General features: G+C 42.8%; 2 protein-coding genes across 8 annotated transcripts in view; one reads left to right on the top strand and one right to left on the bottom strand.

The window, feature by feature from the left end:
• Window positions 1-11,473, top strand: part of LANCL2 (LanC like glutathione S-transferase 2) — a 36,301-nt gene extending 24,828 nt beyond the window's left edge. For all 3 annotated transcript variants that reach the window (XM_048950506.1, XM_048950507.1, XM_048950508.1), the window contains exons 7-9: window positions 171-347; window positions 2,091-2,163; window positions 3,160-11,473. In XM_048950506.1, the coding sequence (XP_048806463.1) occupies window positions 171-347; window positions 2,091-2,163; window positions 3,160-3,275 (366 nt within the window). In that variant the 3' untranslated portion in view covers window positions 3,276-11,473. The remainder of the gene's footprint in view (window positions 1-170; window positions 348-2,090; window positions 2,164-3,159) is intronic.
• Window positions 11,474-12,219: 746 nt separating this feature from the next.
• VOPP1 (VOPP1 WW domain binding protein) overlaps window positions 12,220-26,435 on the bottom strand; it is a 62,961-nt gene continuing 48,745 nt past the window's right edge. For 3 of the 5 annotated variants that reach the window (XM_048950512.1, XM_048950513.1, XM_048950511.1), the window contains 3 exons: window positions 19,473-19,512; window positions 17,053-17,189; window positions 12,220-12,655 (listed from right to left, as the gene is read on the bottom strand). In XM_048950512.1, coding sequence (XP_048806469.1) covers window positions 12,474-12,655; window positions 17,053-17,189; window positions 19,473-19,512 — 359 coding nt within the window. In that variant the 3' untranslated portion in view covers window positions 12,220-12,473. Of the gene's footprint in view, window positions 12,656-17,052; window positions 17,190-19,434; window positions 19,513-26,435 lie in introns of all 5 variants that reach the window. The other 2 variants (XM_048950510.1, XM_048950509.1) reach the window with 1 other exon arrangement.

Genomic DNA, 26,435 nt, shown 5'->3' with positions numbered 1-26,435 from the left:
TTTTCCATGCAGGGAAAAAAGAAGCGACTTAGAAGAAAGGCGAGTCTGTGATGGATGGAGTCTTAAAATTCAAAAATAAACTGTATATGAAAAGCTCCACCCCTACAGCAAAGCATCATCCTTTTGTTTTTGTTAATACTGCTATTTATGTGTTTGTTTTTGTTCCACAGACTTTTAAAGAGGACAAGTACTTGAAAGATGCTATGGAGTGTAGTGATGTCATCTGGCAAAGAGGTTTATTGAGAAAAGGCTACGGGATCTGCCATGGTACTGCTGGCAATGGCTACTCCTTCTTGTCTCTCTATAACCTAACTCAGGACAAAAAGTACCTCTACCGAGCTTGCAAGGTGAGCTTTCTGCATCCCAACAAAATCACTGTTCCTTTTCCTGCATTTCATTTCATGTAATTTTCCTTTCATTTCTATGTGGTAAATAGAGTGATCAAACTAAGTTACTGACTGCTGCCTTTGAAGCTAACTCAGTAGGACAGGAGCATAGCATCACGTATTCCTCTTAACTAATGCCTTGACTAGACAACTTCAACTCTGCTTATGTGGACACTTATGTCTTAATATGTAGACTGAAAAAAATACCCTAAATTTTTTACACCACTTTGCTGTGGTGTAAATGTCTGAAAATTAGCTTGCCTGAACAATAAGAGATGAATGTTATGTGGTGCTAATTATTCCCTTGAGAGCTCTACTGTCATCCTCAGCTCCTCAAGCGATGCTGTTTGTAGTCTTTTGTAATTATTTGTTTTCAGACTAGTGTCTGGGGCTTTCAGAGCTCTGAATTGCAGTTATTTAACTGCTCATTTAGATTTTTTTCATTAATACAAATTGTAGAGAAAAACATGCTCAGAATTTTTCTGCCAATCTAGTTTCTGCTGTCAACTGCTATCAGCTCTGATTATGCTAGCAATTCTCAAAGAAGAAAGCTTTTTTTGACCCTATTTCTTGATCTCAAAAGAGCTTTTTGTTTCGTTTTCTACTTAATTTACTGATACTGAATTTCATATTGCATATATAGCTATTTAATAGAGGTTTGTTTAAAGGTAGTACAATGGGAGATTTGATGAGGTGCATCTTGGGCTCTTATAGGTGAGCCACATTGAAAGCCACTGCTTTCATTTCTACTGTCAGCCTGTCCACCACCAGCAGAGCTTTAAAAAGTTGATATTTCTGTCATCTTATATTCACCTATGTACTAGCCACGAGGTCACCTGTACGCATCCTAGAAAATACAATAAGTTCCTAACACTGCCATGGTAAATATGTGACATTATTTGTGGACTCATCCACTGCTGAAGTGTGAGCTACACTACTGAGCATACATGGCTCTCAGCAGTTTCTATGTCTTCCTGTCATTCACTGCTGTATATTTTCAGGGAGCTCTGTGCAGTGCTGCCAATTTCTGTTGCTCTGCATTTCTTGACCGGGGGAGCCCTGTAGTTCTATGATGCTTTCTTTTGTTGGGGTTCTGGGTGTTTGTTTTGTTTGTTGGGTTTCTTTAGATTCAGGACAGAGCTTCCAAGGTCTGAATGGCTCTTTCTTGATGACTGTATTTATGATGACTTTTTTCCTAAGACTTGGGGAGAGAAAATACATAAAGCTATTAATGGCAGTTGGAGATTTAGTATTCTAAGTCAGTGTATGGAAGTGGAAGAAAACAAAAATGCAGTTAACAGCTCTTTAAGTCCTTAGGAACTGGATGAGTTAAGCACTGAGACAGATAAGAACTGATGTTATATTAGAAAATTTCTGACTTAGAAACTGTTCGTATCTGTTCTTGCAGTATTTCTTCACTGGTGTGTTGCACAGTTTATTTAAAAACTGAGAATTAAGTACAGCCCATCTAATTATGTTGTTGCAAAGTTGAAACTCCCACTGTGGAAATACATGTCTTAAAGAATAGTTGCATCCTTGTCACAAATGAAGTGGGATTAATTAGTCTTGTACTGTGTTGTGTCTCTGCTTACACTATTTTACATTTAGTACCTGTGAAAATGTCTTCCCATGCAGGTTTCAAACTTGCATTTAACGATCTTAAATTTAAAATTAATCAATAAATACATTTTATGTTTTCCACAGTTTGCTGAATGGTGTTTGGAATATGGTGCACATGGATGCCGTATTCCTGACCGTCCTTATTCTCTTTTTGAAGGTAAAGTGGTTGTATTGCAAATAGTATTGTATTGTACAGGATAGAAGGGCTGCCTTGCAGTTTTGGGACATGCTTGGGAGTTTGGAAATATTTTCCTAGAGCTTTATATGTTTTCTTTATTTGTAACTTTTTTTTCTACACCGTATCTCATCGCTAAGTTTTAAAACACAGTAGCAAGAAATCACAGATAAAGTATGATATAAAACAGCGCTGCTGTTCTGTGAGCCTAATGTGCCACCTATCACAAGTAAGTGAAATTACAGCACACAAAGCAGGTTTATTTTACAAGTAAACCAACCCCAGGCATAAACACAAGAGAGCAGTAGTTGTATGCATCTCTTACAAATACAGAGTTATTGTGCTGATGTTTATGGGGAAAAAAGGACAGCGTTCTTATCCCTGGAAGATCCCTTGTAGGCATTTGTAGAAGGAAGAGGCAGACAGACAGTATGTAGTAGAAGAGCTTTGATACTTAATGTGGAGCAATGCCAACAGTAGTCAGGATGGTTTCTGCTTCAGTGTTGATGCACATTTTATTGCATTTTTTTAATGTGATTTTTTTTTAAAGACCTCCTTGTGTCAAATTTGAGGAAAAAAAAATACTAATTTTTTTTTCCTTCCTGCTGCCCCCTTCATGAACAAAAAATGAAGGAGTGTATCACGGGAGTAATAAAATTGCACCTTTGCTTTTGGACTCAGGAAGTGATCAATGAGAGTTGTTCAAAATGTGAGAGATGGTCCAAACTGGGATTTACTTTTTCTTAACTGAAGTAGCACTGAGATTGTGCTGCTAAGAACAGCAGCAGAGATAAGCCTGTTTCTGCCTTTGAACTTTTCAAGCGGAAGTTAATTTCCTAGGCAAATACAATAAACTTGCCTTTCTAGAAGTTGTACGTTTACTCAAAAAAGATTTAGCAAGGTGCTAGATTGCCTTTGCTGTCAACAGTGATATTTCAATGTCCCAAGATGCAAAAAATGTGTCTCCTTGCTTTGTAGGTATGGCTGGAGCTATTCACTTCCTCTCAGATATTTCAGTACCAGAAACTTCCCGGTTTCCAGCGTTTGAACTTGGACCTCAGAGGAGGGAAGACAAAATGGAACAGGACAGCTAAAGGGTTCTTTCGAAAGTAAACACATGCCAAAAGAGATGAGACTGTTTAGTGCCTCTGATACAGAGCCAACCTAACCCTAAGCTGATTGATGGATAAACCGTTTCTCACTTCTCCTGCCCCAAGGGACATGAAGTCCTTAGAGCATGAATTGAAAGAAGCTACATTTAAGTTCTGTTGAAGTGACACCTTCACATGCAGAACGAGAGAAGTCAAGTTTTGCACTTTCTCTCTTTCATTGTATTTGTCTTCTTCAGGTCTTTGACATGACCTGCATGTTTATTGGTGTTGTCTGTTGATTCAAGTCTGTTGTTGTTAGCAAAGAGCTGTTCTCTGTGTGAAGCTCCGTCCTGTACCTTCATGCATGACCTGTAACAACAGTGTTGCTTTCTGCAGTGTGGTTAGCCTGAGAGCTCCACTTTATGCCAGAGAGTTCACTGTAAGAGAGTACTCAGCTTCACTAGTGAGCTGACAACTTCAAAAAGAGATGGAAAACATGCTTTTCTTCATTGCTTTCTACATTTTTCTCCTCTACAGTCCCTAGGTGATGGAGATCAGCCTTGCCTGATGAATTGGTATGAGGCCTTCTCAGTTTTCAGGAGTGTATCAGGTTAGATGTGGCCTGTGGCCTGACTTTTCTTTTGCTGTTTTAGGAGCCTTTTTTTTTTTTTTTTTTTCCTTAGAGAGAGAGAGAGGCTGCCTGCACCTGGTTTGTGTGCTAGGGGGAGATGCTCATCCCCACCTTTGCATGTTAGGAGCTTACCAAACTGCAGGCAGAGTCACCTGAAGTAGCCTCCTGCTTCCAACAAGAGAGAAGGGACAGTGTAACTACGCTTTTCCACTGTGGTTCATGGATTTGTAGTAAATCTCTCTTCAACAGCACATAGCGTACAGGTGAAGTCAGCACTGTATCTCATGCTGGAAAATCAGGATGACTATTACTACTGACTCAAGAAGGTGGATTGTTCCAGGCCCTTCCCTCCCTCTCCTTACCCCATTGCATTTATCCCATGCTGTGTGACAGAAGTGATAAATACCAGCTGCTTGTGGAGGCTGCAGAAGATCAATAAGCAATATATATGCCATTGCTAAGAGCTGTAATTGAAGTTTATTTTGTCTTAAAATCAAGACAGAAAAAGTGTTTTCTCCTTAGTTTTTGACTGAGTTATTAGTGCTTTGCTTCCCCCTGCTGTGCGGTGGAGTTGTGGAGTATTGAGTCTTCTCTCAGCTGTCAAAGTGTGAGTTCTGCCTCCGTGTGCTCATACAGGGTTCTTTCTCTGGGAGAAGTGGAACATACTCTTAAGTATGTACATCTACAACGTATTCCTGTTTTCCAGATAAAGAAGTATGCATGCTATTTGAGAAGGGTAAGAGTGGCATTCTCTCATCTGCTCAAATTCTGTTGTCATCCTCACCTTCCTCACAGGCCTTGTTGTGTTCTGCCATCTCAGGTGCTTATTTTAACCAGTACCTTACATCAGGTGGAAGTGTGACAGGTGGCTGGGACTCTGACCTTTCAGGTGCCCATTGGGATATCTGCGACCATGGGCAACTGCTGAATCCTCAGCGTTTGTGGTCGGGCTTGGAAATGCATGCCTGTATCTGCGTAAAACAGGCAGCAGGTGTCTTCTCTGAACATTGACCTGTCTGTTGCCAAATCCGTTGGGGTGCTAATGTTTTCTGGATTCAGTTCTGCTAGGCGATAGCAGCAGTGCCAGTGCTGAGAGAGCTTAATGTCTGCTTATTTGTCAGTTAAGACTGGGAGCAGTGAGAGAGACTTTTACGCTCCTCTGAGAGTAGATCTGCTGGGGGCACTGGGCCCAGATGCATCTGTGCAGCCAGGCAAGAGGGAAGATTCTGAAAGGCAGCAGGGAGGAGGGTACTGCGTGGCAAACAGCTGTGGTGAAGTGACCCTGGTCAAAGAGGCGGAAAGCAGTGGGATCAGTGAGGGACAGGGAGCTGCTTGTGGGAGGCAGTGTGCAGAATGTACCAGCTCAAGTGAAATGCTTTGCTGCAGCGTGCATGCTGAGGCCTAACTCTGTATTTTTTTCTGTCATTGTATGGTTTACTGCCTGTAATCCAGGGAGGAAACTAGCTCACAGTGAAGCCTGACAGAAAGCCTAGCAAAAGAAGACGTGGAGGTTAAAAAAAAAAAAAAAAAAAAAAAAAAAAAAGAAGAAAAACACTACCTGATCCTCTGTTTCACATCCATTCCCACCCCTTCGTTCTCCTTCGTCTCCTCTACACCTGTAAAGTGCATGAGGTGGGCTAACAGGTGGGATGCATTCCTCTGCCAGGTCTGCAGGAGCTCCTGCAAACGCAGCACAGAAGCCACCCACCTTCCTGGCAGATCCAGGCCTGTCTTTCGTGACCAACAAGCTAGGGGCGACAGGGAAAGGCTTTCATTCATTTGTTGGGAGCCTTCTTGGCTGCTGTGCTTGGGATGGCACCTGTGGAATATGGTGATGTTGGCTGGCTGGTATTCAGGGAGAATTAAAATTACTGGCTTGTTTAAAAAATGTGGGTGCACACGCATGAACTGCTTAGCAGTGAGTAGAGACCAGAGGTGCATGATTGCCACAGTCAATGGAGTGAGCACGCCCTATGTGTGCTCCTGCACTGCAGCTCTGCTGTGGGGTGAGGCCCAGCACCAGGTTCTCTGCAGAATTATCTTGGAATTGAGCAAGGCTGGAAGTGTGGTATATCACAGAAGGTCTGCGAGTGCCTGTGCTTTGTCTTCCTCACGTGGCTCTCATGCAGCTCCTCCCTTTTGTTTGTTTCACCTTGTGATATCCAGGCAGCTGTTACAAAGTGTATTGTGTCAAGGGGTGGAAAAAATACATTTTAACAAGACACCATTTTCAGAAATCTCATCGAACTAAAACGTGGAAAATCGCTAAATATTCCCTGTTTTGCTTTGTCCATGTGTAGTAGTCCATCTGTTGCAAAAAGCCGTAGTGTTAAAAATGGAGATGTTCTTTGGGCAGAAAAACGAGGAAAAAATGCTGATGTGTTGTTCTTTGGCTTTATTAGTAAAGATCAAGTTATGTGGTGGTAATCTGTGTGCAGTTCTTTTGTGTGTTGTATGATTTCCTTCCCTTCCACAGTGGTCACTGGGAGCGGTTCTCTGCTCAGATTGCTGAGCTGCTTCCAATTTCAGAGTCCTGCAGGATGAAACAGTGGCCAAAGTGTGGGCAGATCTCTTCTTAACCTTCACTTTTTCTTTACTCAGCTTTACTGAGCTTTTCCCTTTGGTCAGGTCCTGTTGGACAGTTTGCAGCTCGAACTGTATTTAGGACTGGTGGTTTTTAAGAACAAATATATGAAATATCTGTCTTGCTGACAGCTTTAAGAAAGCTTGACATTTTCCCTTAGCAAGGACTTAACAGAATTAAACTAAGTATTCTGCAAGCAAGAGGCAGTATTTCTACTTTCACAAAGCCAATTCACGGCCCTCTGCTACCGAGAGCAGCTGCTGCTGCTTTCTCCCCCTCCTTAGGCTCTAGGTACAAACACAATCTAAAGACAATCTAAAAACATTTCCCTCCATCTTATGGCAGCTGTTGCCAGGTAAATGTGGTGGGACTTCCTAATGCAGCGAGTCATGGGTTCAAAGTGCTGTTTTCAGGCAGGAAGAACTGAGGTGTGTGAGGGCAGAAGCAGGAGGGCTGCCAGCTGCAGCACAGGCTATGGCTGAGCAGCACTGCCTGAGCCCTGTGCTGGTGCGGCGCTCAACAAAGCAGCCACTTTCTCCTAGTGGCATTGCATTGGCATTTTCCTGTTTGTTTCACGTTGATTTACAGGGGCGGGAGTTCTGTCTGCACCCAGTAGAGCAGCTGCAGTTTGCATCAGTGACCTGTGTTCAACCACTGCTGCTCCTCCACAAATGTAAATGTGAAAGTAAAAAGAAGTACTTAGCGCTGCTCACCAGTTCTATAAGCCATATGTAACATTTCAGTTCGGAAGTAAGTCCCTGTGATGCTCTTTCCTCAAGCTTTTATTATCACCTAATCGTAAGAGAGATGTGTCAGGAAAATGAATACCACATTCCAGGTTCTAAGGATTTTTTTGTTTGACTTCCAAAAATTCCGTTATTCCAAAGAGATGTAAAATGTCCCCTATCTTTTTTCAGAGGTTCTGCTCCACTAACTTGTTTAATATTTTAAAGAGATTATTTATAATTTCTTCATTTACCATTGGTGCTGTTAGAAAAATAAATTCAAAGCTATTTAAAGAGGAAGAAGTTAAAATTTCTACTCTATTTTCATAGAATTACAGAATGTTTTAGGTTGAAAGCATCCATACCCCTGTGCTCTGGATGGGGTGGCAACCACTAAATCAGACACTAGAACCAACTGGGCCTTCAACGCCTCCAGGGAGGGACATCCACAATTCCTTTGGGCAGCCTATTCCTGCACATCACCACCCTCTTACTGAACCATTTCCCCTGACATCTAACATAAATCTCCCTTCTTTTAGTGTAAAACCGTTTCCTCTGGCCTCATCACTTCTACTAGTGTGGAAGGTTTATTTCTCCTCCTGTTTATAAGCTTTTAAATATTGAAAGGCCACAGTGAGGTCTCCCTGCAGGCTTCTCCAGGATTTTCCTCCTCCCCTCTCCTCTCCTTCTCCTCCTCTCCTCCTCCCTTTTTCCTTTTAAGTTCAGCAACATATGTTTCTTTCCCATTTAAAATGTATTTTTTCTTATACGAGTGTTTTGGCTTGATTTATAACCAAAATAGTTAAAGGAAACAGGTTACCAGTTTCATTAAAGAAGAACTGTTAGGAACACTTCTTCCAAGATATATATACTATTGCATCTGTAAAACCTTGATCCTTATACAGCCGTTAGCTGATTTTTCTCAGTAAAAGTCCTTTGATCCTGCTCTTTTTCTATCAAGTAATAATGCTACCTGCTACTGGAAGTTTAGTTTCGGACATGCAGAATGTAATTAAGAAACTCTACATAATCTCTACGAAAAAAAAGGTAGATTAGCATTTCACATATTTTCCTTTTAAGAATATATTTTAACAGACAATAGCAGGATTCCGAAAGAATGTCTTTCTATATTTTGAAGACGTGAATATCAGCAGGTAATTAAGCTGGATTCTGAGTAACACTAGCAAGCTGCTAATGTGCAGGATGTTTGTCTGGAACTACCTGGGCATACTGTAAGGAAAAAGATTGGAATAAAGGAAAGGTTCATCTGGAATCTGTGGGATTCCAACCTTTACACTTTTTCTTTCATAGAACTTACTGCAAAAAAAAAAAAAAAGAGCTGCAGGATCAGGCTCCCATGGCCTCTTCTTCCCTCACGAATGTTCGTGTTCTGGGAGAGGATGAAGTAGTTTTAGAACCCTAGTATAATGTACGTAAGTATGGTGTGTATCTGATGTGTTCATAACATCCTCTTGTTGCACTAACTCTTTGTAGAGAACTAGGTACAATCTGATGTTAGGCAATTCACTGTTTCTTTTTCCCACTTGGGCTCTTGCAGGGCCCAACTGACAACACCTGGGTTGGAGAGGGATAAAAAAATAGAATACCACTCATGGGTACAGGGTACATGGAAAAGGTCTGACGAGTAAGAAATCTACTGAAAACCCAGGTGTTACAGTGGATGCCATACTAAATGAGAGCCAGCACTGTGCTCACCTCATGAATAAGGCAGACCATACCGTTAGTGCTGGTGAGTCTGCCCCTGGATTTCTGTGTCCAAATTTGGGGCTTCTCATTTCAGAATGGTTGCTGATAAACTAGTGTGGATCCAAAGAGCTGCCAGGATAACAGCGTGTAAGGGAGAAGGAAGGAGCTGGGCTGGTTCAGTCCAGCAGAGGCAGCTGAGGGGAAGTTTCACAGCATCACACCTGCTGGTGGGAAGCTCATCAGCAGCAATGCACGGTAGTGTAAGATGGTCTAGCCCAAGGCTATACCAAGCAGAAACCAAGCAAACATTTTGTTTGTTTGCTAAAACATTAAAAAGAGAGAGCAACAAAGCCATAAAACCAGTGGGATGTTTGACCTTGTTGTTGTGAAACTAATGCACTGTCTGGTTCAGTGGCAGTGGCTGCCACTCTTAGTGAGTTCTCAAGGTGTTCATCAGAGATTTTTGATGAAATTTTACTTTCCCCGTGCTTCATTCTTAGGAAAAATTGCTAAGAAATGTTATGTACTGCCAAAAGCAATTATATTAGTAAAACATGACTTGAAGCAGAGGTTGTTTCTTGCTTGTCCGAGAGGGTTTATGAAGGTCTGGTAAAGAGACACAATCAGATCACTGAGTGGAGTATCTGATTGTAACTCTATACATTCAATTTGAGAACTTGCAGGTGTATTTATGTCAGCAGAAATTAGTGCCATGAGGTGGTGCATTTAGCAACCCAAAACAGAGCTCAAGCTGCCTGCACACCTATCTTTGGATAAAGATTGGACCAAGAAATGACTGGGGTCATACTCAAAGAAATGAGCTAACTCCCATCCTGGGAGCAGCACCTACATGCACGTGTCCACCAACACAACCCATTTCTCCAGCCAAGCAGCACTGATGAGCAAGATGAGCAAGTTTGTGGCACTGCTCCCTCCATACTGCAAGTAACAGAGCTTCACAGCTCAATGCTGATGTGCTGTGGTTCTACAGGAAGCACTTCTGCTATGTGATGTGGAGGCTCCTACAGGCCCTTCCAGTTAACTCATGGAAGTTAAAAATAACACCAAAGAGCAGGGATTGTCCAGGTGATGCAGAACACGAGCCAGCACCTGGAAACTCAAATGAAAACAGTACCAAAAATGAGACCAGGCCTGTGGCCATGTCTAAGAAATTGCGTTTGCTCATCCTTTAGGAGGAAATGTGATGACTGCGTACCTGGAGGCACGAGCTCTTGCCACTGCTTATGCCCTACTGCAGTCCCACAGGAGGAAGGCTAGCAGAGCCCAGCCACCATTCAAATCCTTTGCCATACTTCACTGAGGCAGACTGCTACAGCAGCACAGGCTTCACCAACAAGCCTCAGGATGGGCATACTACATGCTCAGCCTTCAGCACACCCAGGGTTCTCCTCACTTGAAGCACTTCCCACACCAGCACAACATACCAGGTGTAATGAGTTAACTACCAGTGACACCTATTCTCTGGGAGATGTTTCACTGGAGGTTTTCCTGCCAACAGGGACTAGGACCCTCCCACGAGGGCCAAAGCAACACGCCTGCCACCCAGCCTCTGTTGGCAGAGGGAGAAGAAACCAGAGAATGCCACAGAAAAACAAGTGTATAAAGCTGCCTGCCTCAAAGAATTTCACAGTTGTGAAGAATGAACATTGTCTCTGTCCTCCTTTGTGCACAGGAGATCACAATTTTAACTCCACTCATTAACAAAAAGAACTTCAAATGCACGCCTCGGTAAAGAGCGAAGAAGATGATCAGAGCTACAGCACCATCTAAACTTACTTTAATAAAATCACAGAATCATAGAATCACAAGGTTGGAAAGGACCTACAAGATCATCTAGTCCAAGCGTCTTCCCGTCACCATTATTACCACAAGCTACTAAACCATATCTGCATCTCCTACAAAGAATCCTCTCCTACGAAGAAAGGCTGAGGGAGCTTGGTTTGTTCAGTCTGGAGAAGGCTCTGGGGAGATCTCACTGCAGCCTTCCAGTAACGAAAGGGAGCTTATATACAGGAGGGAGATTGACTTTTTACATGAGCCACTGTGACTGGACAAGTGGTGGTTTTGAACTAAAAGAGGGGAAATTTAGGTTTGATGTTAGGAAGAAGTTTTTTACTCGGAGGGTGGTGAGGCACTAGAACAGGTTGCCTGGAGATGTTGTGAGTACACCATCCCTGGAGGTTCAAGGTCAGGTTGGATCAGATCTTGGGCAACCTAATCTAGTGGCTGGCAACCCTGCCCGCAGCAGAGAGGTTGGAAGTGGGTTGTCTTTAAGCTCCCTTCCAATTCAAACCATTTTGTGATTCTATGAAAAAAAAAAAAAAAAGAAAAAAAGAAAACCTGTCCAAGTTTTACAAGCAATAAAAGCCTGAGACTGTAGAAATACCAAGAAAGCCCATCCTCCAGTCCACCAACCCAGCTTTGAAAAACGTGAATACTTGAATACTTTCATACTGGTGATAAGACCTCGACCAAATTTAGAGGTCATCTCTTTTCTTATTTCCTCACACTTTTTTTTTTTTTTTTTTTTTTTTTTGCACATCAGATTAAGGAACTTCTTAAGCACAAGTTCCAAAGAGATATTTGTCCTAGAGAGGAGAGCATTTCACACATGTGTCACCCAGAGGCGACAGCTCTACTTTGTACTCTTTGTGGCAGCAGCAAGACTGTAATCGAAAGTATTATTTATCATGAAGAAAACTCTATGTATTTCAGTATTTCTAACCATTTAGTCTAGAGGCACGAGCACAAGTCATTCTGAGATTATAGCACTTGCCTCTCACCACTGACATTTAGGTCATCATCCGTTTCATTCAATCTCACTGCTGGCAAAACAAGCGTAGCCAGGATGAAACTCACATAGGCAGAGTCCAGCATCTGGCCAAGAAACACTCAGCTGACGGTCCTCCACTTTCAAGTGCACCATTTAAAGCACTGAATCCCCATTCCTAGGGGCACTTGGCAAAGTTTCTTCCATGACCCAGTGAACATCGGTGTCCCAGCCACTCAGCGGCTTCTATCACAGAGCCTCTGTGGTGTGCGTCAGAACTGAGTCTTACAAGAAAACCGTAAGCAAAAAAGATAGGGCTACCATTTCTGGTAAAAGATCTTTTCTATTTTTACCCTCTTTCTCTGTAATTTTCCCTAAGTGAAGACGTTTCCTCCATTTTAGGAGAATGCACATCAATCTGGGGTGGCACAAGGAACTGCTACCAGTTGTCTGCCACAATGTAATTACAACTGTGGGTCAAACAAACAATAAATAAAGAGAAAGACATACAGGTTTTAAATATAGATTTCCATTAAAAGCATTACAAAGACAACTTATTTCATTTTAAAGACAAAGAAAAAATCCACTTCTACTGCAAAAAAATCACCCCTTTGCAAGGAAATTTAATGAGGAAAGGTGCAAGATAGGAAGGGAGAGAGGACATGGAAAGCTAGCAAATGTTCAAAGGGGCAGATGCCCACCATCCTGGTTGTTTTGCAATGGCACCTTCTTCTCCCAGAGTCAGGTCAGAGCCACAGAGTCCTCATGTGGAGGATTTCACCACCTGCTCATACGGAGGAGGTGGTGTGTTGCAGTAGGAAGGTGGAGGAGGGTAAACCGGGTTTCCTTGGGGGGAATTGGGCTGGACATGGAAAGCCATCGCCATGGGATTCATCACAGGTCCGCCTGGGTCTGTGTAATATGGCACTCCAGGTTGCTGTGACCCTGAAAAAACAAGAGAGAAAAGGCATCAACAACAGCAGCAGGTAGAAGCCACATTCCTGCAGGGCTGAAGAAAGCGTGCCTATGCTCTGCACACTCAGAGAAGTCTTCTCCACATGTTCATAGGAGTAAGGACAGGAAACTAAACTCCTCCCATCCCAGTGCAGGACTACCTTCACTTACTGAGATTTCACCAAAACATTTCAGTTTTGCATGCTGTAGAAATAAGTTAGTGAAACAAAGGGCACTAATGTCACAACCAAATACAGGTTGAAACGGAGCCCTGCTCTGCTCTCCAGACAGAAGAACTGTTGCAATACAGAAAGGAGAGGCTTGAGAACCCAGATGGACTGCAGCTCCTGACTGAGGTGGAAAGTCTTCTCAGACAAAAGGGACATCACAGAGTGTTCTGTAGCATACTGTATGTTCCTGTACATCAGAATACATCTCAAACAGAGCATTTCCCTTTAAGGAGGAATATGGCCACAGAGTAAACTGTACTGAATGAGTTTTTTGCTTCAGTCTTCACTGGTGGCCAGGATTACAGTATTTCTCACGTCCCTGAGCCCTGCATCCCTAAACCTCCAGGTGGGGACCAGGGTGGTAAATCCCTCCCCACTGTGAGGGCAGAGGAAGTCTGAGACCCCCTGATGAGACTGAATGTGTACAAGTCTATGGGCTGGATGGCTGCATCCCAGGGCTCTGAAGGAGCTGGCTGAGGTGTTTCCTGAGCCGCTCTCCATCATATCTGAAAAGTCGCGGCTGTCAGGTGAGGACCTGGAGGACTGCAGGAAGGGTCACGTCACTCCCATATACAAGAAATGGAGCAAGGAGGACCTGGGGAACTACAGGCTTGTGAGTCTCACCTCTGTGCCTAGGAAGATCATGGAACAGATCCTCCTGGATGACATGCTTGATCACATGAGGAATGAGCGTGTGATCCAAGATAGCCAGCACGGCTTCACCAGGGGAAGATCATACTTGGCCAATCTGGTGGCCTGCTGTGATGGAGTGACGGCATTGGTGGACAAGGGAAAGGCAACCGATGTCATTTAGCTGGACTTGAGCAAGGCCTTTGACATGGTCCCTCACCACATCCTCATCTCCAAATTGGAGGGATGTGTATTTGATGGATGGACCACCTGATGGATAAGGAATTGGATAAAAGGCCGCAGACAGAGGGTGGTCATCAATGGCTCTGTGTCCAGGTGGAGGCCGGTAACGAGCGGCGTCCCCCAAGGGTCTGTCTTGGGACCGGTGCTCTTCAACATCTTCATCAGTGACAGCAATGGTGGAATTGAGTGCACCCTCAGCATTTGCTGACAACACCAAGCTGAATGGAAGGAAGGGATGCCATTCAGAGAGACCTCGACAGGCTGGAAAGGTGGGCAGTGTGAACCTGATGAGGTTCAGCACAGCAAAGTACAGAGTTTTGCATTTGGGCTGGAGGAATCCCAGGCATCCATACAGACTGGAAGGAGCGGTCCTTGAGAGCAGCCTTGCAAAGAAGGACCTGGGGGTCCTGATGGATGAAAAGCTTAACATGAGCCAGCAGTGTGCATTGCAGCTCAGAAAGCAAATGGTATCCTGGGCTCTATCAGAAGAGGAGTGGCAGCAGGGACAGGGAGGTGATCGTCCCTCTCTGCTCTGCTCTTGTGAGGCCCCATCTGCAGCGCTGTGTCCAGGCCTGGAGCCTCCAGAACAAGAAAGACAGGGAGCTGTTGGAGAGGGTCCAGAGGAGAGCCACAGAGATGATCAGGGTGCTGGAGCACCTCCCCTACGAGGACAGGCTGAGGGAGCTGGGCTTGTTCAACCTGGAGAAGGCTGAGGGGTGACCTCATTGCAGCCTTCAGTCCCTAAAGGGAGCCTACAAACAGGAGGGGAGTCAATTCTTGGAAAGGGTAGATAACAGCAGGACAAGGGGAAATGGTTTTAAGTTGAGGGAGGGAAGATTTAGGTTGGATGTCAGGGGGAAGTTCTTCACAGAGAGAGAGGTGAGGTGCTGGAACAGCTGCCCAGAGAGGCTGTGGATGCCCTGTCCATCCCTAGAGGTGTTCAAGGCCAGGTTGGATGGGGCCCTGGGCAGCCTGGGCTGCTGTGAAATGTGGAGGCTTGTGGCTCTGCCTATGGCAGGGGGTGGGAGATTCGTGATCCTTGAGGCCCCTTCCAACCCGGGCCATTCTGTGATTCTATAAACAAAGCAAAAATCTAAGTTGAAATCAATTATTGCTGGCTAACAAAGTGGGACAAGATTGCTCAGCACAGATTAAATGTTTTTAAGTTAAAAGAAGGGAAATTTAAGTTTGATGTCGGAAGGAAGTGGTAAGGCAGAGGGCGGTAAGGCACTGGGACAGGTTGCCCAGAGAAGCTGTGGATGCCCCATCCTTGAAGGTGTTCAAGGCCAGGTTGGATCAGATCTTGGGCAACTTAAACTAGTGGCTGACAGCCCTGCCCACAGCAAAGGGGCTGGAAGTGGGTGTGAGGTCCCTTCCAAATCAAACCATTCTGTGATTCCATGAATGTGGAAAACATCCAGGATTGCTGTGAGACTGATAAAATTTCAGCTAAACAAAGTAGAAGAAAAATTGGTAGGCTCAGCTCAGATGCCAGTAATAACAGCTCAGCAGTAATAACAGCTTCGAAATAGGTGGAGTTTACCTAAGTGTTATATTGTGCTTATTTTATACTTGTCCACAAATTATATTCTGCGAGGTGTTATGAAAAACTAATTTCAGGACTATGATGTCCTGAAATTAAATCTGCTTCACCAATTCACCAAACAATGACACTCCTTGTTTACTTAATCTTGGAGCTATTTTTCAGGCTTAGGAATATCCTCCAGTTAGTTCGGCTCTCTCCCATCCCTCCACTGCTGAAAACTCTCACTCTATGGAGAAATGTGTGAAATGAGAAAAAAAAGCTGAATGGATGCTGTAGGATCCTTAGGATTAAGGAAAAAAAAAAAACCAAAAGAACAACTTGGGATTTTTTTTTTATATAAAAGAGTGAGTGGAGTCTTAGTTTGTGTCTGTAACATTTTTATTCACTTAGAGCTGTGACAGAGAGGGAGAAATGCATGTCTATAAGCACATGCTTAAGAATGTGCTTTTAAGAAAAGGGCATGCTATAAACAGCATTCCAAAGTCTGTACTCTGCATGCAGGTGTCCAACTGCACGCATGATGGAGGAAAGAGCCTGAATGCTCCAGTCTCTGTACCATGCTTGTCACGGCTCACTGGAATGGCTTTTACGATAGTTTTCTGTGGAGGTTGTCTAGTATGGCATGGAGATATAATGGTTTAGAAAACAATTCTTTAAAGAGAAGTCTGAAGCACCACATTTTCAGAGGGATCTCCTCTTCAAAGAAAAATATTGCCTTTTACTTACACTTCCAAGGCAGTGTAAAACTAGAACAAATCACCAGTTCCTAAAAACTTGTCAGAAAAGGTAGTTACCCTCTGGCTTCAGCACTCTTTAACTCGTCTTGTGACGAAATGACAGCCCAGGGGGAGAAATGTCAGTATACCAACTTTGCCTGCCTATGTGTGTTTTCATGGATGAGCACTAGCAGAGGCGTGTGCCATCAGCAGCATGGTGATAAGCATCTCATTTTGGCCTTCCTGGGGTGGGGAAGAGACAAATACCCAATTGCCCACTCAGATATGATCCCAATGCCTCACGTATTTCAACTAGAGACAGATGGATTTTACGTGCTCCCCTAAGGTGCCAACATCTCCTTACAGGTGAGTCTTATTTTGCAGGATTCTCCCAAGTGGGACTCTAACAGCCTAAGTCCAAGAAATAAGAAACTTAAAACAGTATTGCCAGAGGAATCGTCACTATGTGGATCCTCCTGATGCTCGCAGCTATGATGGACCAGCAATCAGACTAACAAAGGGTGAAGGGCAACTATATCTCAGAAAAAACAGCACAGAATACGGAAGACAAATGGAAGAACAGTGTTTGGCTTTCCTTCCCCCCTGTCAAATTTCACCAACTATATTTAATGATACTTAGAGCTCTTTTTTCCAAATTCCTCACATGGAGGAGATATCACTGTTGATTTTGGGTATTCATCATTTCATCTACACTGCAAAGTGAGCATTCACTATCCTCCTTCCATTTACGGGGACACTACTGTGAAGATACTAGGAACCACAACAGAAGTCCTGCTATTCTGGGTCTCATACATACTGTTGTGCACTGCTGCTGTACGGTACCATTTGGAAGGCAGAACTTCATTCATCACAGGAGGTGACTGAGTGGGTCAGTGCAGGGCAATTCCTATTCAAAATCCCCCAGTTCTCAAATACAAACACTCTCCCCCCAAAAACATGCTTTTTCAATACCTTGGCAAATGTAAGAAATTAGTGAAATTTGTTTGATGAACGTTTTCTGACCTGATGCAGTGTTGACTGGTTGTCTGGTGTAAGACACATTAAAAGTAGGTTCTTCTACAAGTGGAGGAGGGTACATCCGTCTTCGGATAAAGAAACCAGCTCCACAACAGAACAAAACTCCCATCATCAAAAGGAACCTAGGCAAAAAGAAGAAGGAGGTCAAAACCCACCTGCATTCAGGGAGCTCTCAAACTGAGACTGTTCAACAACAGAGTACCATCTATCAGCCAACAGTCCACGACTTTTATCAGGGTTTCTTAAATCACAGAATCACAGAATCATTAAGGTTGGATGGGTTGTCTATGTCATTTGAGATAGCTATAACTTGAGTTGCTTATGTACATACTGTGGACATTTCTTGTGATTTGTATTATTGTTGAATATTTTCTGGCATATAAAACACAAATCCGAAACTGAAGTGCCTTGAACTTTTGGAAAGTTCAGATTCTTATCTGACTTATGACAGTGGATTGTGAAACTGAAATGCTAGGCCCATACAGTTTCAAGCTGCATACCCTAGACCCAAGTCTAGCTCTTAGAGCACCTAAGCTACTCAGTAGATTTTAGGGGGACTGGCTGTACAAAGAAGAATGCTAATTCTGCCCATAAAAGAAGAGTGCGTTAGACTTAGGTGTAAGTGTGGCACTGAAACAGGCTGCCCAGAGATGTGGTGGATGCCCCATCCCTGGAGACATTCAAGGCCAGGCTGGAAGACACTCTGAGCAGCCTGATCCAGTTGTAATGTCCCTGTTTGCTGCAGGGGAGCAGGATTAGATTACCTTTAAGAGTCCCTTCCAACTCTAAGGATTCTATGATTCTATGCTCTTAAATGAGTAAAACTGTAATTTTGACTCCCATGGAAAATATGGCAGCTAACACTCAAGCTCAAGCAGAAGCATTCAACAGTGAAAATGACAGAATCACAGCCATGTCATATTTTGCTTTGTACTTCCTAGCCAAGATATATATTTTTAAGGAAAAGGCCATCATTTTGCTTCTGTTCTTGTCTGCTTCTTTTCCAACCCCTCCTGATGATTGCCCAGCTCAGATGCCCTGTGTCAGGAGATCTTCGTCTTTGAATAGAGACTTTTTCTGAATCTGAGTACTTATCAGACATCATAGTGACTGTGGCCTTGAAGCTAGGGAGGCTATGATAACTGTGCACTTTTGGAAGGGTTGGATGCAAGAAATGGATTTTATTATTCTTTTTTCCTCCTTAAGTTGGCCAGAGGCAAGCCTACACACCATGCTTATCTCCTCCAGAGCACTTCCAGGTGCCTGAGAGGAGCCATGGCGCTGAACAACACTAAGATACATTTTATAACAGGATCAAATTTTGTTCTTCTTTCTGCAGTGGACACAGGAGCAGAATGAGGAACTATTTCCCTGAGCCAAAATTAATACATTTCTTTTTGGCAGTGTTCCTGCAAAGGATTTGTTCTGAATAGGAAAGCGAATTCACAATTTTACTCTACGGATGCAGATGCAGAACTCCTCAGTTATATCCATAAGGATTGTACTCTGAAATCCCACTGCCAGCTTTCGGAGATCTCTATATTATATAAGGCTCCTGTTTTTCAGTAGTTACTCATTTCAATTTTTAAGGATTTTTTTAAAGCAGTCTTCAAATTCTACATAAAAAAAAGGCCTAAAATCAGGTTTTCTAGGAGATCTTTTGCTTCCTCTCTATTGTAATGGGAAGGTTTCATTCAAGCGCTTTAAAAAGTTCCCCTCTAAAAGAATTTACCTTATTTTTTTGTTATGCATATAGAAGTTATTAGTTTAAGGTTTATCCACATTACTGAGCTGCTGGTTTCACAAGCTTAAACTTTTCTGCCTTCTTCTCCCTTGTCACCTCCAGTGACATTCTCATTTTAACTGAAGCCTCAATACAGAGAACTGTCATGACATGTTCAAGACATGAAGTACGGAGACCGTCTTAAACCCTGTATGAATGTACAACTCTCCTTATGCAATCTTCTTAAAAAAAAAATTAAATTTAGTGCCCAACAAAAATGGACAAATGCTGCCATCTGGAAGTAGCTGGGATGGGTGTAAGGATAAATGTGAGACCACTGGCTGTGTAGACCAACGGTATGCAGAAATGCGAACAGCCAACCTGAAACAAGTATCCTCCTTTTCCAGTGTTTCCTCTACTCATCAGAAAAAATTTTTTTACTGCTTAAGGTATTACAAAATCATGATATAACTGATTATAACTGAAAAAAAGGAGCCCTTTCATTTATGCGTGCACATTACTGCACACTTGTATCTTTTTTACTTTACATCACTCGGGCTGGCGATACCCTGATTCTGATCCTACAAGTAAGACAAGAACAGGACACTGGAAACATTACAATCCGGAATTTAGTTGCGGCCTACCAAAAATACCATAGTCGCTGGATAGAGAGGGCTCTTACACAGCATCTCGAACCACAGCAGTCCTCATAGGAGCGACATCTGCACAGGAATAGAGAGAAGGTGGTTGTTGTTCACAGCAGAATAAACAGCATCAGAGTAGGGAAGGGAATATAAACTCAACATTTCCAGCAAATTCAGTTGTTTTAAATTGACACTGCAGAGCCTAAACTTGCACAGCAGTCTACAACACAGATGCTGCTAGCCCAGCCCCAGAGGCTTTATTTACAACCCTGCCCTGAGCCTAGGAGGCAGAATCTGCAGCTTCTGCCTGCTGGCACAGAGCACAGCTGCACTCTTCCTATGTCAGGCACCGCTGTCTATTTCGGGCTGTGAAGGAGCCAGCCCCAGCCTGATCTACTCTGACACACACAAACTGCACCCTGACGATGTCCCCGGAGCTGCTGCTGGTCTAGGAAGTTGCAGAACAAGAAAGAATCAGAGTCAGCTATCACTTTGCACTTAAACCTGTACCGTGCTCCTCATGTCTCTATTCTCATACACTCACTTGCTGAGTCTGTCAACCTGTGTCAGTTCTCGGAGCTACCACTGGGAACAAGGTCAAACTGAACTGAGTAGCAGCAAACTATGTTTGGCCAGCTGGATGAAGGTTGGGATTCACATGTAGACAACTATGGCCACAATTCAGAAGCTTCATACCTTACTGAAACTGCCTGTTATTGAAACTGCCTTTCCACATGCTTCTTTTAAAGCCAACTCAAAACAACTGAATTTAGCATTTAATGACACGTAACAGGACAAACTACAAAGATAAGTGCTGCAGACATCAAGCATGAACAATTTGGGGTTTTGTTCACTGCAAAAGACAAGAGTTCCAAGGTAAAAACTGCCAGATCCCTCATTCTCCACAAAGTGGCAGCTTCCCAGCACAGAAAACTCCAAGTGCAGTAAAACTTCAAGTGCACCATTACAGACAATTTTAAAGGCCATTGTTACTTTCCAGAAGTTGCAGCACACAGCAACTGTCAGCAACCTCATTACTTCAGTAGGCTTTCCTACAAGGCTAGTAGGCATTCCCCATTTCATGGGAATGGAACAGCTTTAAAAACATTGTAGCACTGATCTGATAGCAAGCACAAGGTACAGCTTCTTCCTGACCGAAGCCAGCACATGGGTTAATTGCAACCTCTGAACAATTTCTACAGAAAGTGCCATTTCTATAACAAGGAAACATGCCACATGTGCAGCAGTATAAAGGACAGAGGTGAGGCAGAAACCATGTGACAGTCTTAGGTGAAAATATTCAGATTTAGCAAATCACACACCAAAAGAAAAGAGGTGGGTACCACAAGTGGATCTACCTTTTTAACAGTGTTTACTTCTGTATGTTTTGTATGTTAATTAAGTTTCTGGCTTCAGATAAGTTGCTCAACTAAATAATTGTGCTCCCATATTTGTAAGCAAAGCTGAAAAAAGAAGAAATCAATTGGCTAATTGTATGGATAATTACATGTTTGCGTGCTCAATTAATGTGCCTCCACTCACAATATTCATCAAGTTACACAGGCTTCAGCCTGCAGTGGGGACAGGAGAAGATGCACTATGAACACACAATCACCATTTTGCAAGGGAAAGAAGTGTGCGCTCTTCCAGTGACAAGCAGACAGGATTTCTTGTAATAAGCCTAAGGATCTGATACTCTGATCGGCCCGCCAAGGTCTGCTTGCGTACTCAGACACACTGTTTGGGAACTGAGCACAACCAGCTGCCAAAGCCAGAAGAGAAAACACCCACTTTCCTGAATCTGAACTCTCCAGTCTCCAACATCTCTTCTTTAAAGCTTGCCTTGATCCTAACGGCGGCTGAAATATCACAGAACTACCAGCAAGACTTAGCAAGTCAGCATTAACCTTGGGTCTTATCAGAGCCAAGAAATTAAGCACTGCTCCACACTTCCCCCTAAGTGGATCAACCCAAGAGGAGCTTTCAAGACCAGTCTTAAATACATTAACAAGACCAGGCTGCCCACCAAATTGCCATGCTGATGCAGCATGCGTCAGAAAAGCAGAAAGGAAATAGGAGGCTGTAAATCCAGCAGGAAGGAGCTGGAGGTCCATTCTGTGGGCCAAGTGTGCTAGTAAATAAAAACACTTCTCACCAATTCTTGTTGCTATGCATTTTAAAAGAGCAATTTGTGCTCAGATTTGTGAGAGACAGGGATCAAGTTTCCCTGCATCACCAGGGGAGTACCTTCTTGCAACCTTTCTTGAGGCAACTGAGGCCAGAAAACAGAAGGATCTGAAGATTCTGTAGCTGTGCCTCCATGTGCAGGGTGCACGCAACTGGGACAGGGAGCAAGTGGATGCTGCACTGTGTAACTTGAAAGCCCCAGTATAATTTCCCAGACCAAGCCTCAAGAACCTGGCTTTATTAGTCTCCAACCAGAGTCTCTCAAGACTGATTACACACATTCCTCCCTTATCCTTACCTTGCTTACTTTGCATCTGTTTTCTCTAGAGCAAGAAGGGATGGGAAAAGGCTATTTTAAAATCTGTAACTATGATCATTCCAATAACCAAAATTAAAGAAAAAAAGTAATTTTTTTTTTTTCTCTGTACGATTCAGCAGAGCACCTGAATTCACTGTTTACTTTTTTTTTTTTTTTTTTTTTTAACTCTAAGGTATCTAGGTTACAAGTCAGCATCATTTTTAAAGTCTCATAAAGTCACATAAAGTCTCCACTGCTGAATGTTTATGAAGCTCCTAAGACCACTGAATGGCAAACAAGCAGACCGTCAAGAAGTTCTGTCTCCTACAAAGACGACAGCACTTTCAAATGGCTGAAAATGAGATAAGAAAATTGAACAGTCTCTCCCTGCAGCTATGTTTAGATAAACTCCATCTTACTATAGCCAATAAGCTTTGCACGGTGACTGAGCCAAGTCTGAAAACTGCACCTCCTGGGTCGATCTCTGAAGTTAAACCATCATCATGACTCGAGGGAAATCCCTTTGAAATCTGACACAAGTAAAACTAACACTTTTTACCCATAAAATCAAACAAACGCTTGATTTTTTTCCACCTTGGGTAAGAAAACATGTATGTAGGAGTCTGGAATCAAGTGTGATATCACGATCCCAGGGTGCTGGCTGCCCAAGCAGACTGAAGAACAAATGGCCATTTGCTGGTAACTGCTGTTCTGGTACTGCTTGAGAGCTCTGCTTTTCTTCTGTTCTTGATTCAGTGTGCCACGAAAAAAACAACACAGACTCTACCAACACTGATCCTAAATTACAACAAAATTAACTTACCTATAAAGGACATTATTATTTGCAGGCAAAAGAAGATAATAAAATCAGCTTATTAATAGAGCAACATACATACTTAAGCATGATCAATCTCTTGATGTTCTATCTTTTGCTACCAGACAGCAAATCCCAGAGGAATTAAGACCCTAGCCCAGAAGAACGAAGCAGACACATCTATATTTATTGAACTGACAGGCATATTTTTAAAATTATTATCTTTGAGCATTGGCTCTTCCTAATGGAGAAGAGCTGGCGTTGCACAGTGCTGGTGTGTCTTCCACCCAGCAATCTCGACAGCCCCCTACTCAGCCCCCTGGAACATCTGTCTGCCTCACATATGGGATTAAAACTTTCAGGCAGTTTTACCTAAAAAAAAAAAAAAGAAAAAAGAAAAAAGAAAAAAGAGCTGCTTGTCAGCTGTGTATTTTGGGTTTTGTCTTCCCTAAATTGAACGTGCAAGTTACAACAGAACTGTGTTCCTGAAGAACGAGCTTTAGAATCAATCTGGTCTGGCCTGTGCTCATCTCCTACAGAAGACTATGCTAAAGCCAGTTTCCTTCTTTCACATATAAATGATGACATCTATGACATCTTCCTTTCCCAAGGGCAATGCTTGTCTCATTGATCAACATTTAATCCATTATGTAGGATGAGGCACTAGTTGCTGTGCTAACCTGAAACTTGGAAAGCATACATTCTCTCTTTTTAAAATGGCCCTGCCAGTGATTGATGAGCTAGAAGGTACATTTCTTCATTCATAATTCAGAAGAGTGAAATTAATGCATTTCCATCTCTAATTACTGGTATTGCCAGCACATCAAAGATCTGCTGTGTCAGGAATCAAAGTTTCACTCCAACAGATCACAGCAACAATCTTTTTGTATGGATTTGCACTTAAACCACAAAGCCAAATGCTTTTCTTTTCAAAGCATGAATTTTCATGTGAAGGTATGGCCTAAGCCCCTAAAACAAGCCCTGTACTTACATGTGTTCTTCAGATGACAACCACTCAGTGAAATGGTCCAGAATTTCTTTTCCATTTATACCCGCTCCTACACAGATGAACAAGTTCCTTCCCAGCAGAGTTGCTGCAGGAAAGAACTGCATCTAAAAACAATTCCCTGATCGGCACTTGCTGAAAACCAGAGAAGTTAAAAAGGTAAGAAAGGATTACAGTCTGCAGTGCACTGTATGGTCACAGTGGTTCTGACAGCATGTTCCCCATAAAAATAATTCCTTTGAAATGCATGCTGCACTATTCTTGGTTTTCCCCTCTAGACTGTTGTTGTCATACATGCCAAAACCTAATTTAACACTGAAATGTCTGACCAGCAATGTCTTTTGGAAAAGCAAAACAAAACACAAATTATTAATCTACATGTAGGGGCAGAAAGCTGGCTCAGAATGCAGGGACAGAGGAAGTGAGCAGGAAAGAAAATCACAAAACCTCCACAACAACCAAAAGTCCTTTATATGCAGTACATCGCGTGGGTTCTAACTAGCGTCCTATACACGAGCCTGACTGTAATTCCAAAGAAGACTGTATGCCAGCGATAAGTTAAATGATTGCTACTTCATTTATGACCCCTTGCTGGTACCAAGAATTAAGTTTACACAATGGATTGTGTAGCAACAGACTGAAACTAAGAAATGAAAGATTTGGGGGAAATGGCTAGTAGCATCAGAAGAAGCTAAGAAAGCCTCATAACACTGGTATAAGCAAACACCAGAAGGAGACCACAAGTGGAAAGGATGAACTGCTGAGACTGGACCACCTGCAAGAAGACTGAAGGCTGAGCCCACAAAGCCACTGAGTCTGCTACTGTTAACAGATCGAGGTGGACAGCTGAAATCTGCATACATTTGCTTGTTCAAGGAACAAATACATTTTGTTTTGTTTTTGTCTGCTTGAAACTCAGCTGCCTGTCTTGAAACTCAGCCAGGATACAGTAATGCTGAACTGAGAAAAATCAAGATGTTACAACACAAATGCCACATCCCTCCATTGATATTCATTCAAATGCTTAAGGAACTACAGCACATGCAATGTCTCTGGCTGGTGGAGCGAAGTGATGGGCAACATCTGCTTTCCAGCCTCAGTCTTAGAGGTGGTCATGTCTCTGCAATGTCTGCTTATGTGGCCTCATTTCCAGGAAGGACACAACCCTATCATGGCTACCCGCACTTTCAGGTGCTCAACACCCTAAGGCATCCATGTTGAGCATGCTTACGCACATATACACCACAGACAAGATACCTTGGACTAGGAGAGATCTTTTAAATGGTCATCTTAATGTGGGTGGCTAATTTTTAGAGAATCAATTTCAAGGAGACCTCAGAAAATCACAGAAGAAAACCTACTGCAACTACTTACGTTTGCTATGCAAAGGTATGCACCTCTCCTGATGAAATTTTGGGCCCCAGAAATTGAAGTAGATTGAAAATCACTGGCTCACTACCTAAGAGCAACAGTCTGGTTATCTCTCTGACAGCCATTGGTTTTGCTTGGGTGAGTCGCTCCTATGTTTCTCTTCTTTTCTTATACATAGCAAAGCTAATTTCTGAGTGCATGCAAGAACACTCCCTTGTAAAATATGGGTCTGATTTTGGCTTATAATTACATAAATATATAAATTACATAAATATATACTGCTTCGTAGATTAATGCAGTTGTGACCTTGGTAGAACACCTGATACTTGAGAGCAAAATGCTGCTCCTGGTAACCAGCAGAGGCACAGTTAGTCAGGTACATCATAAATCACCCAGCTTTTAATTACTTCAGGCAATGTAAGGCTAGAAGGCCAAAAGGAGGAAAGGGGCTTTTCGGTAATGTTTTTTTTTTTTCTCCACAGATTGGAAACAGAGACAGAACTGGTTATTCGCTCAGACTTGATTTTGACACAAAATTTTGACAACAAGACAAGATACTTGACCCCTGCCTTTCATACAAATACGAAAAATACGAGCAGGCAACAGCTGTACAATGGATTATTTCTCATTCTTTAGGTGAAGGGCTTATAAACACTGTATTTATGCAGGAACTCAGAACAATATGGTAAAACCTTGTCTGATCGAATGAGCAGTATTTCTCGGCTGTTCCTATCACACCAGCCATCCCACAAACCTTCTACCCTGTGGCTTACTGTATCCTCAGCTCACTCTTCTCAGACCCAAAGTGGAAAGCCACTCTGCAAAGGTAGCAAGTCTCCTGTTGTTCCAGCCTGAAATTTTCTCTGTTCCTCCTGTGGTTTTGGGCTTTATCTACTGATATACAACTCCTCAAATGGCCTTTTTTTCTTTTTATAACATGGGCTGCAGGCCTCTCTTTAGCAGAAGAAAGCAGAGAAACAGCCTGATTTAAGGCTCTAGAAAAAGGAAGACATAGATAAACTGTATCATGACTGTATCAGTTCTTACTTTTCTGGAGAAGAAAGTGTAAATTCCTCATACCAGGAGGAATATGGACTTCTGATTAATCTAGCCCCCTATTAAACACAACATTAGTTCTTTGTATCTCAAAGTGCTCCCAATGGTCAAGCATCCCTACTGCATCTAACTCCTTATCTGCTTTTGGAAACTGTAAGCAGCCTGCTGGTAGCAGGCAGGGGGTGTGCAAGAATTTGCTATCTGCCTAACTTTAATATGCTTATGTATAGAAAATCTTTTTCTCCATGAGGCCACCACAGGACCAAATA

The sequence above is a fragment of the Lagopus muta genome, chromosome 7 (assembly GCF_023343835.1).
Source record: "Lagopus muta isolate bLagMut1 chromosome 7, bLagMut1 primary, whole genome shotgun sequence".
Taxonomy (NCBI): Eukaryota; Metazoa; Chordata; class Aves; order Galliformes; family Phasianidae; genus Lagopus; species Lagopus muta.
The sequence above is the reverse complement of the archived record's forward strand: the minus strand, read 5'-3'. Positions and strand labels throughout refer to the sequence as shown.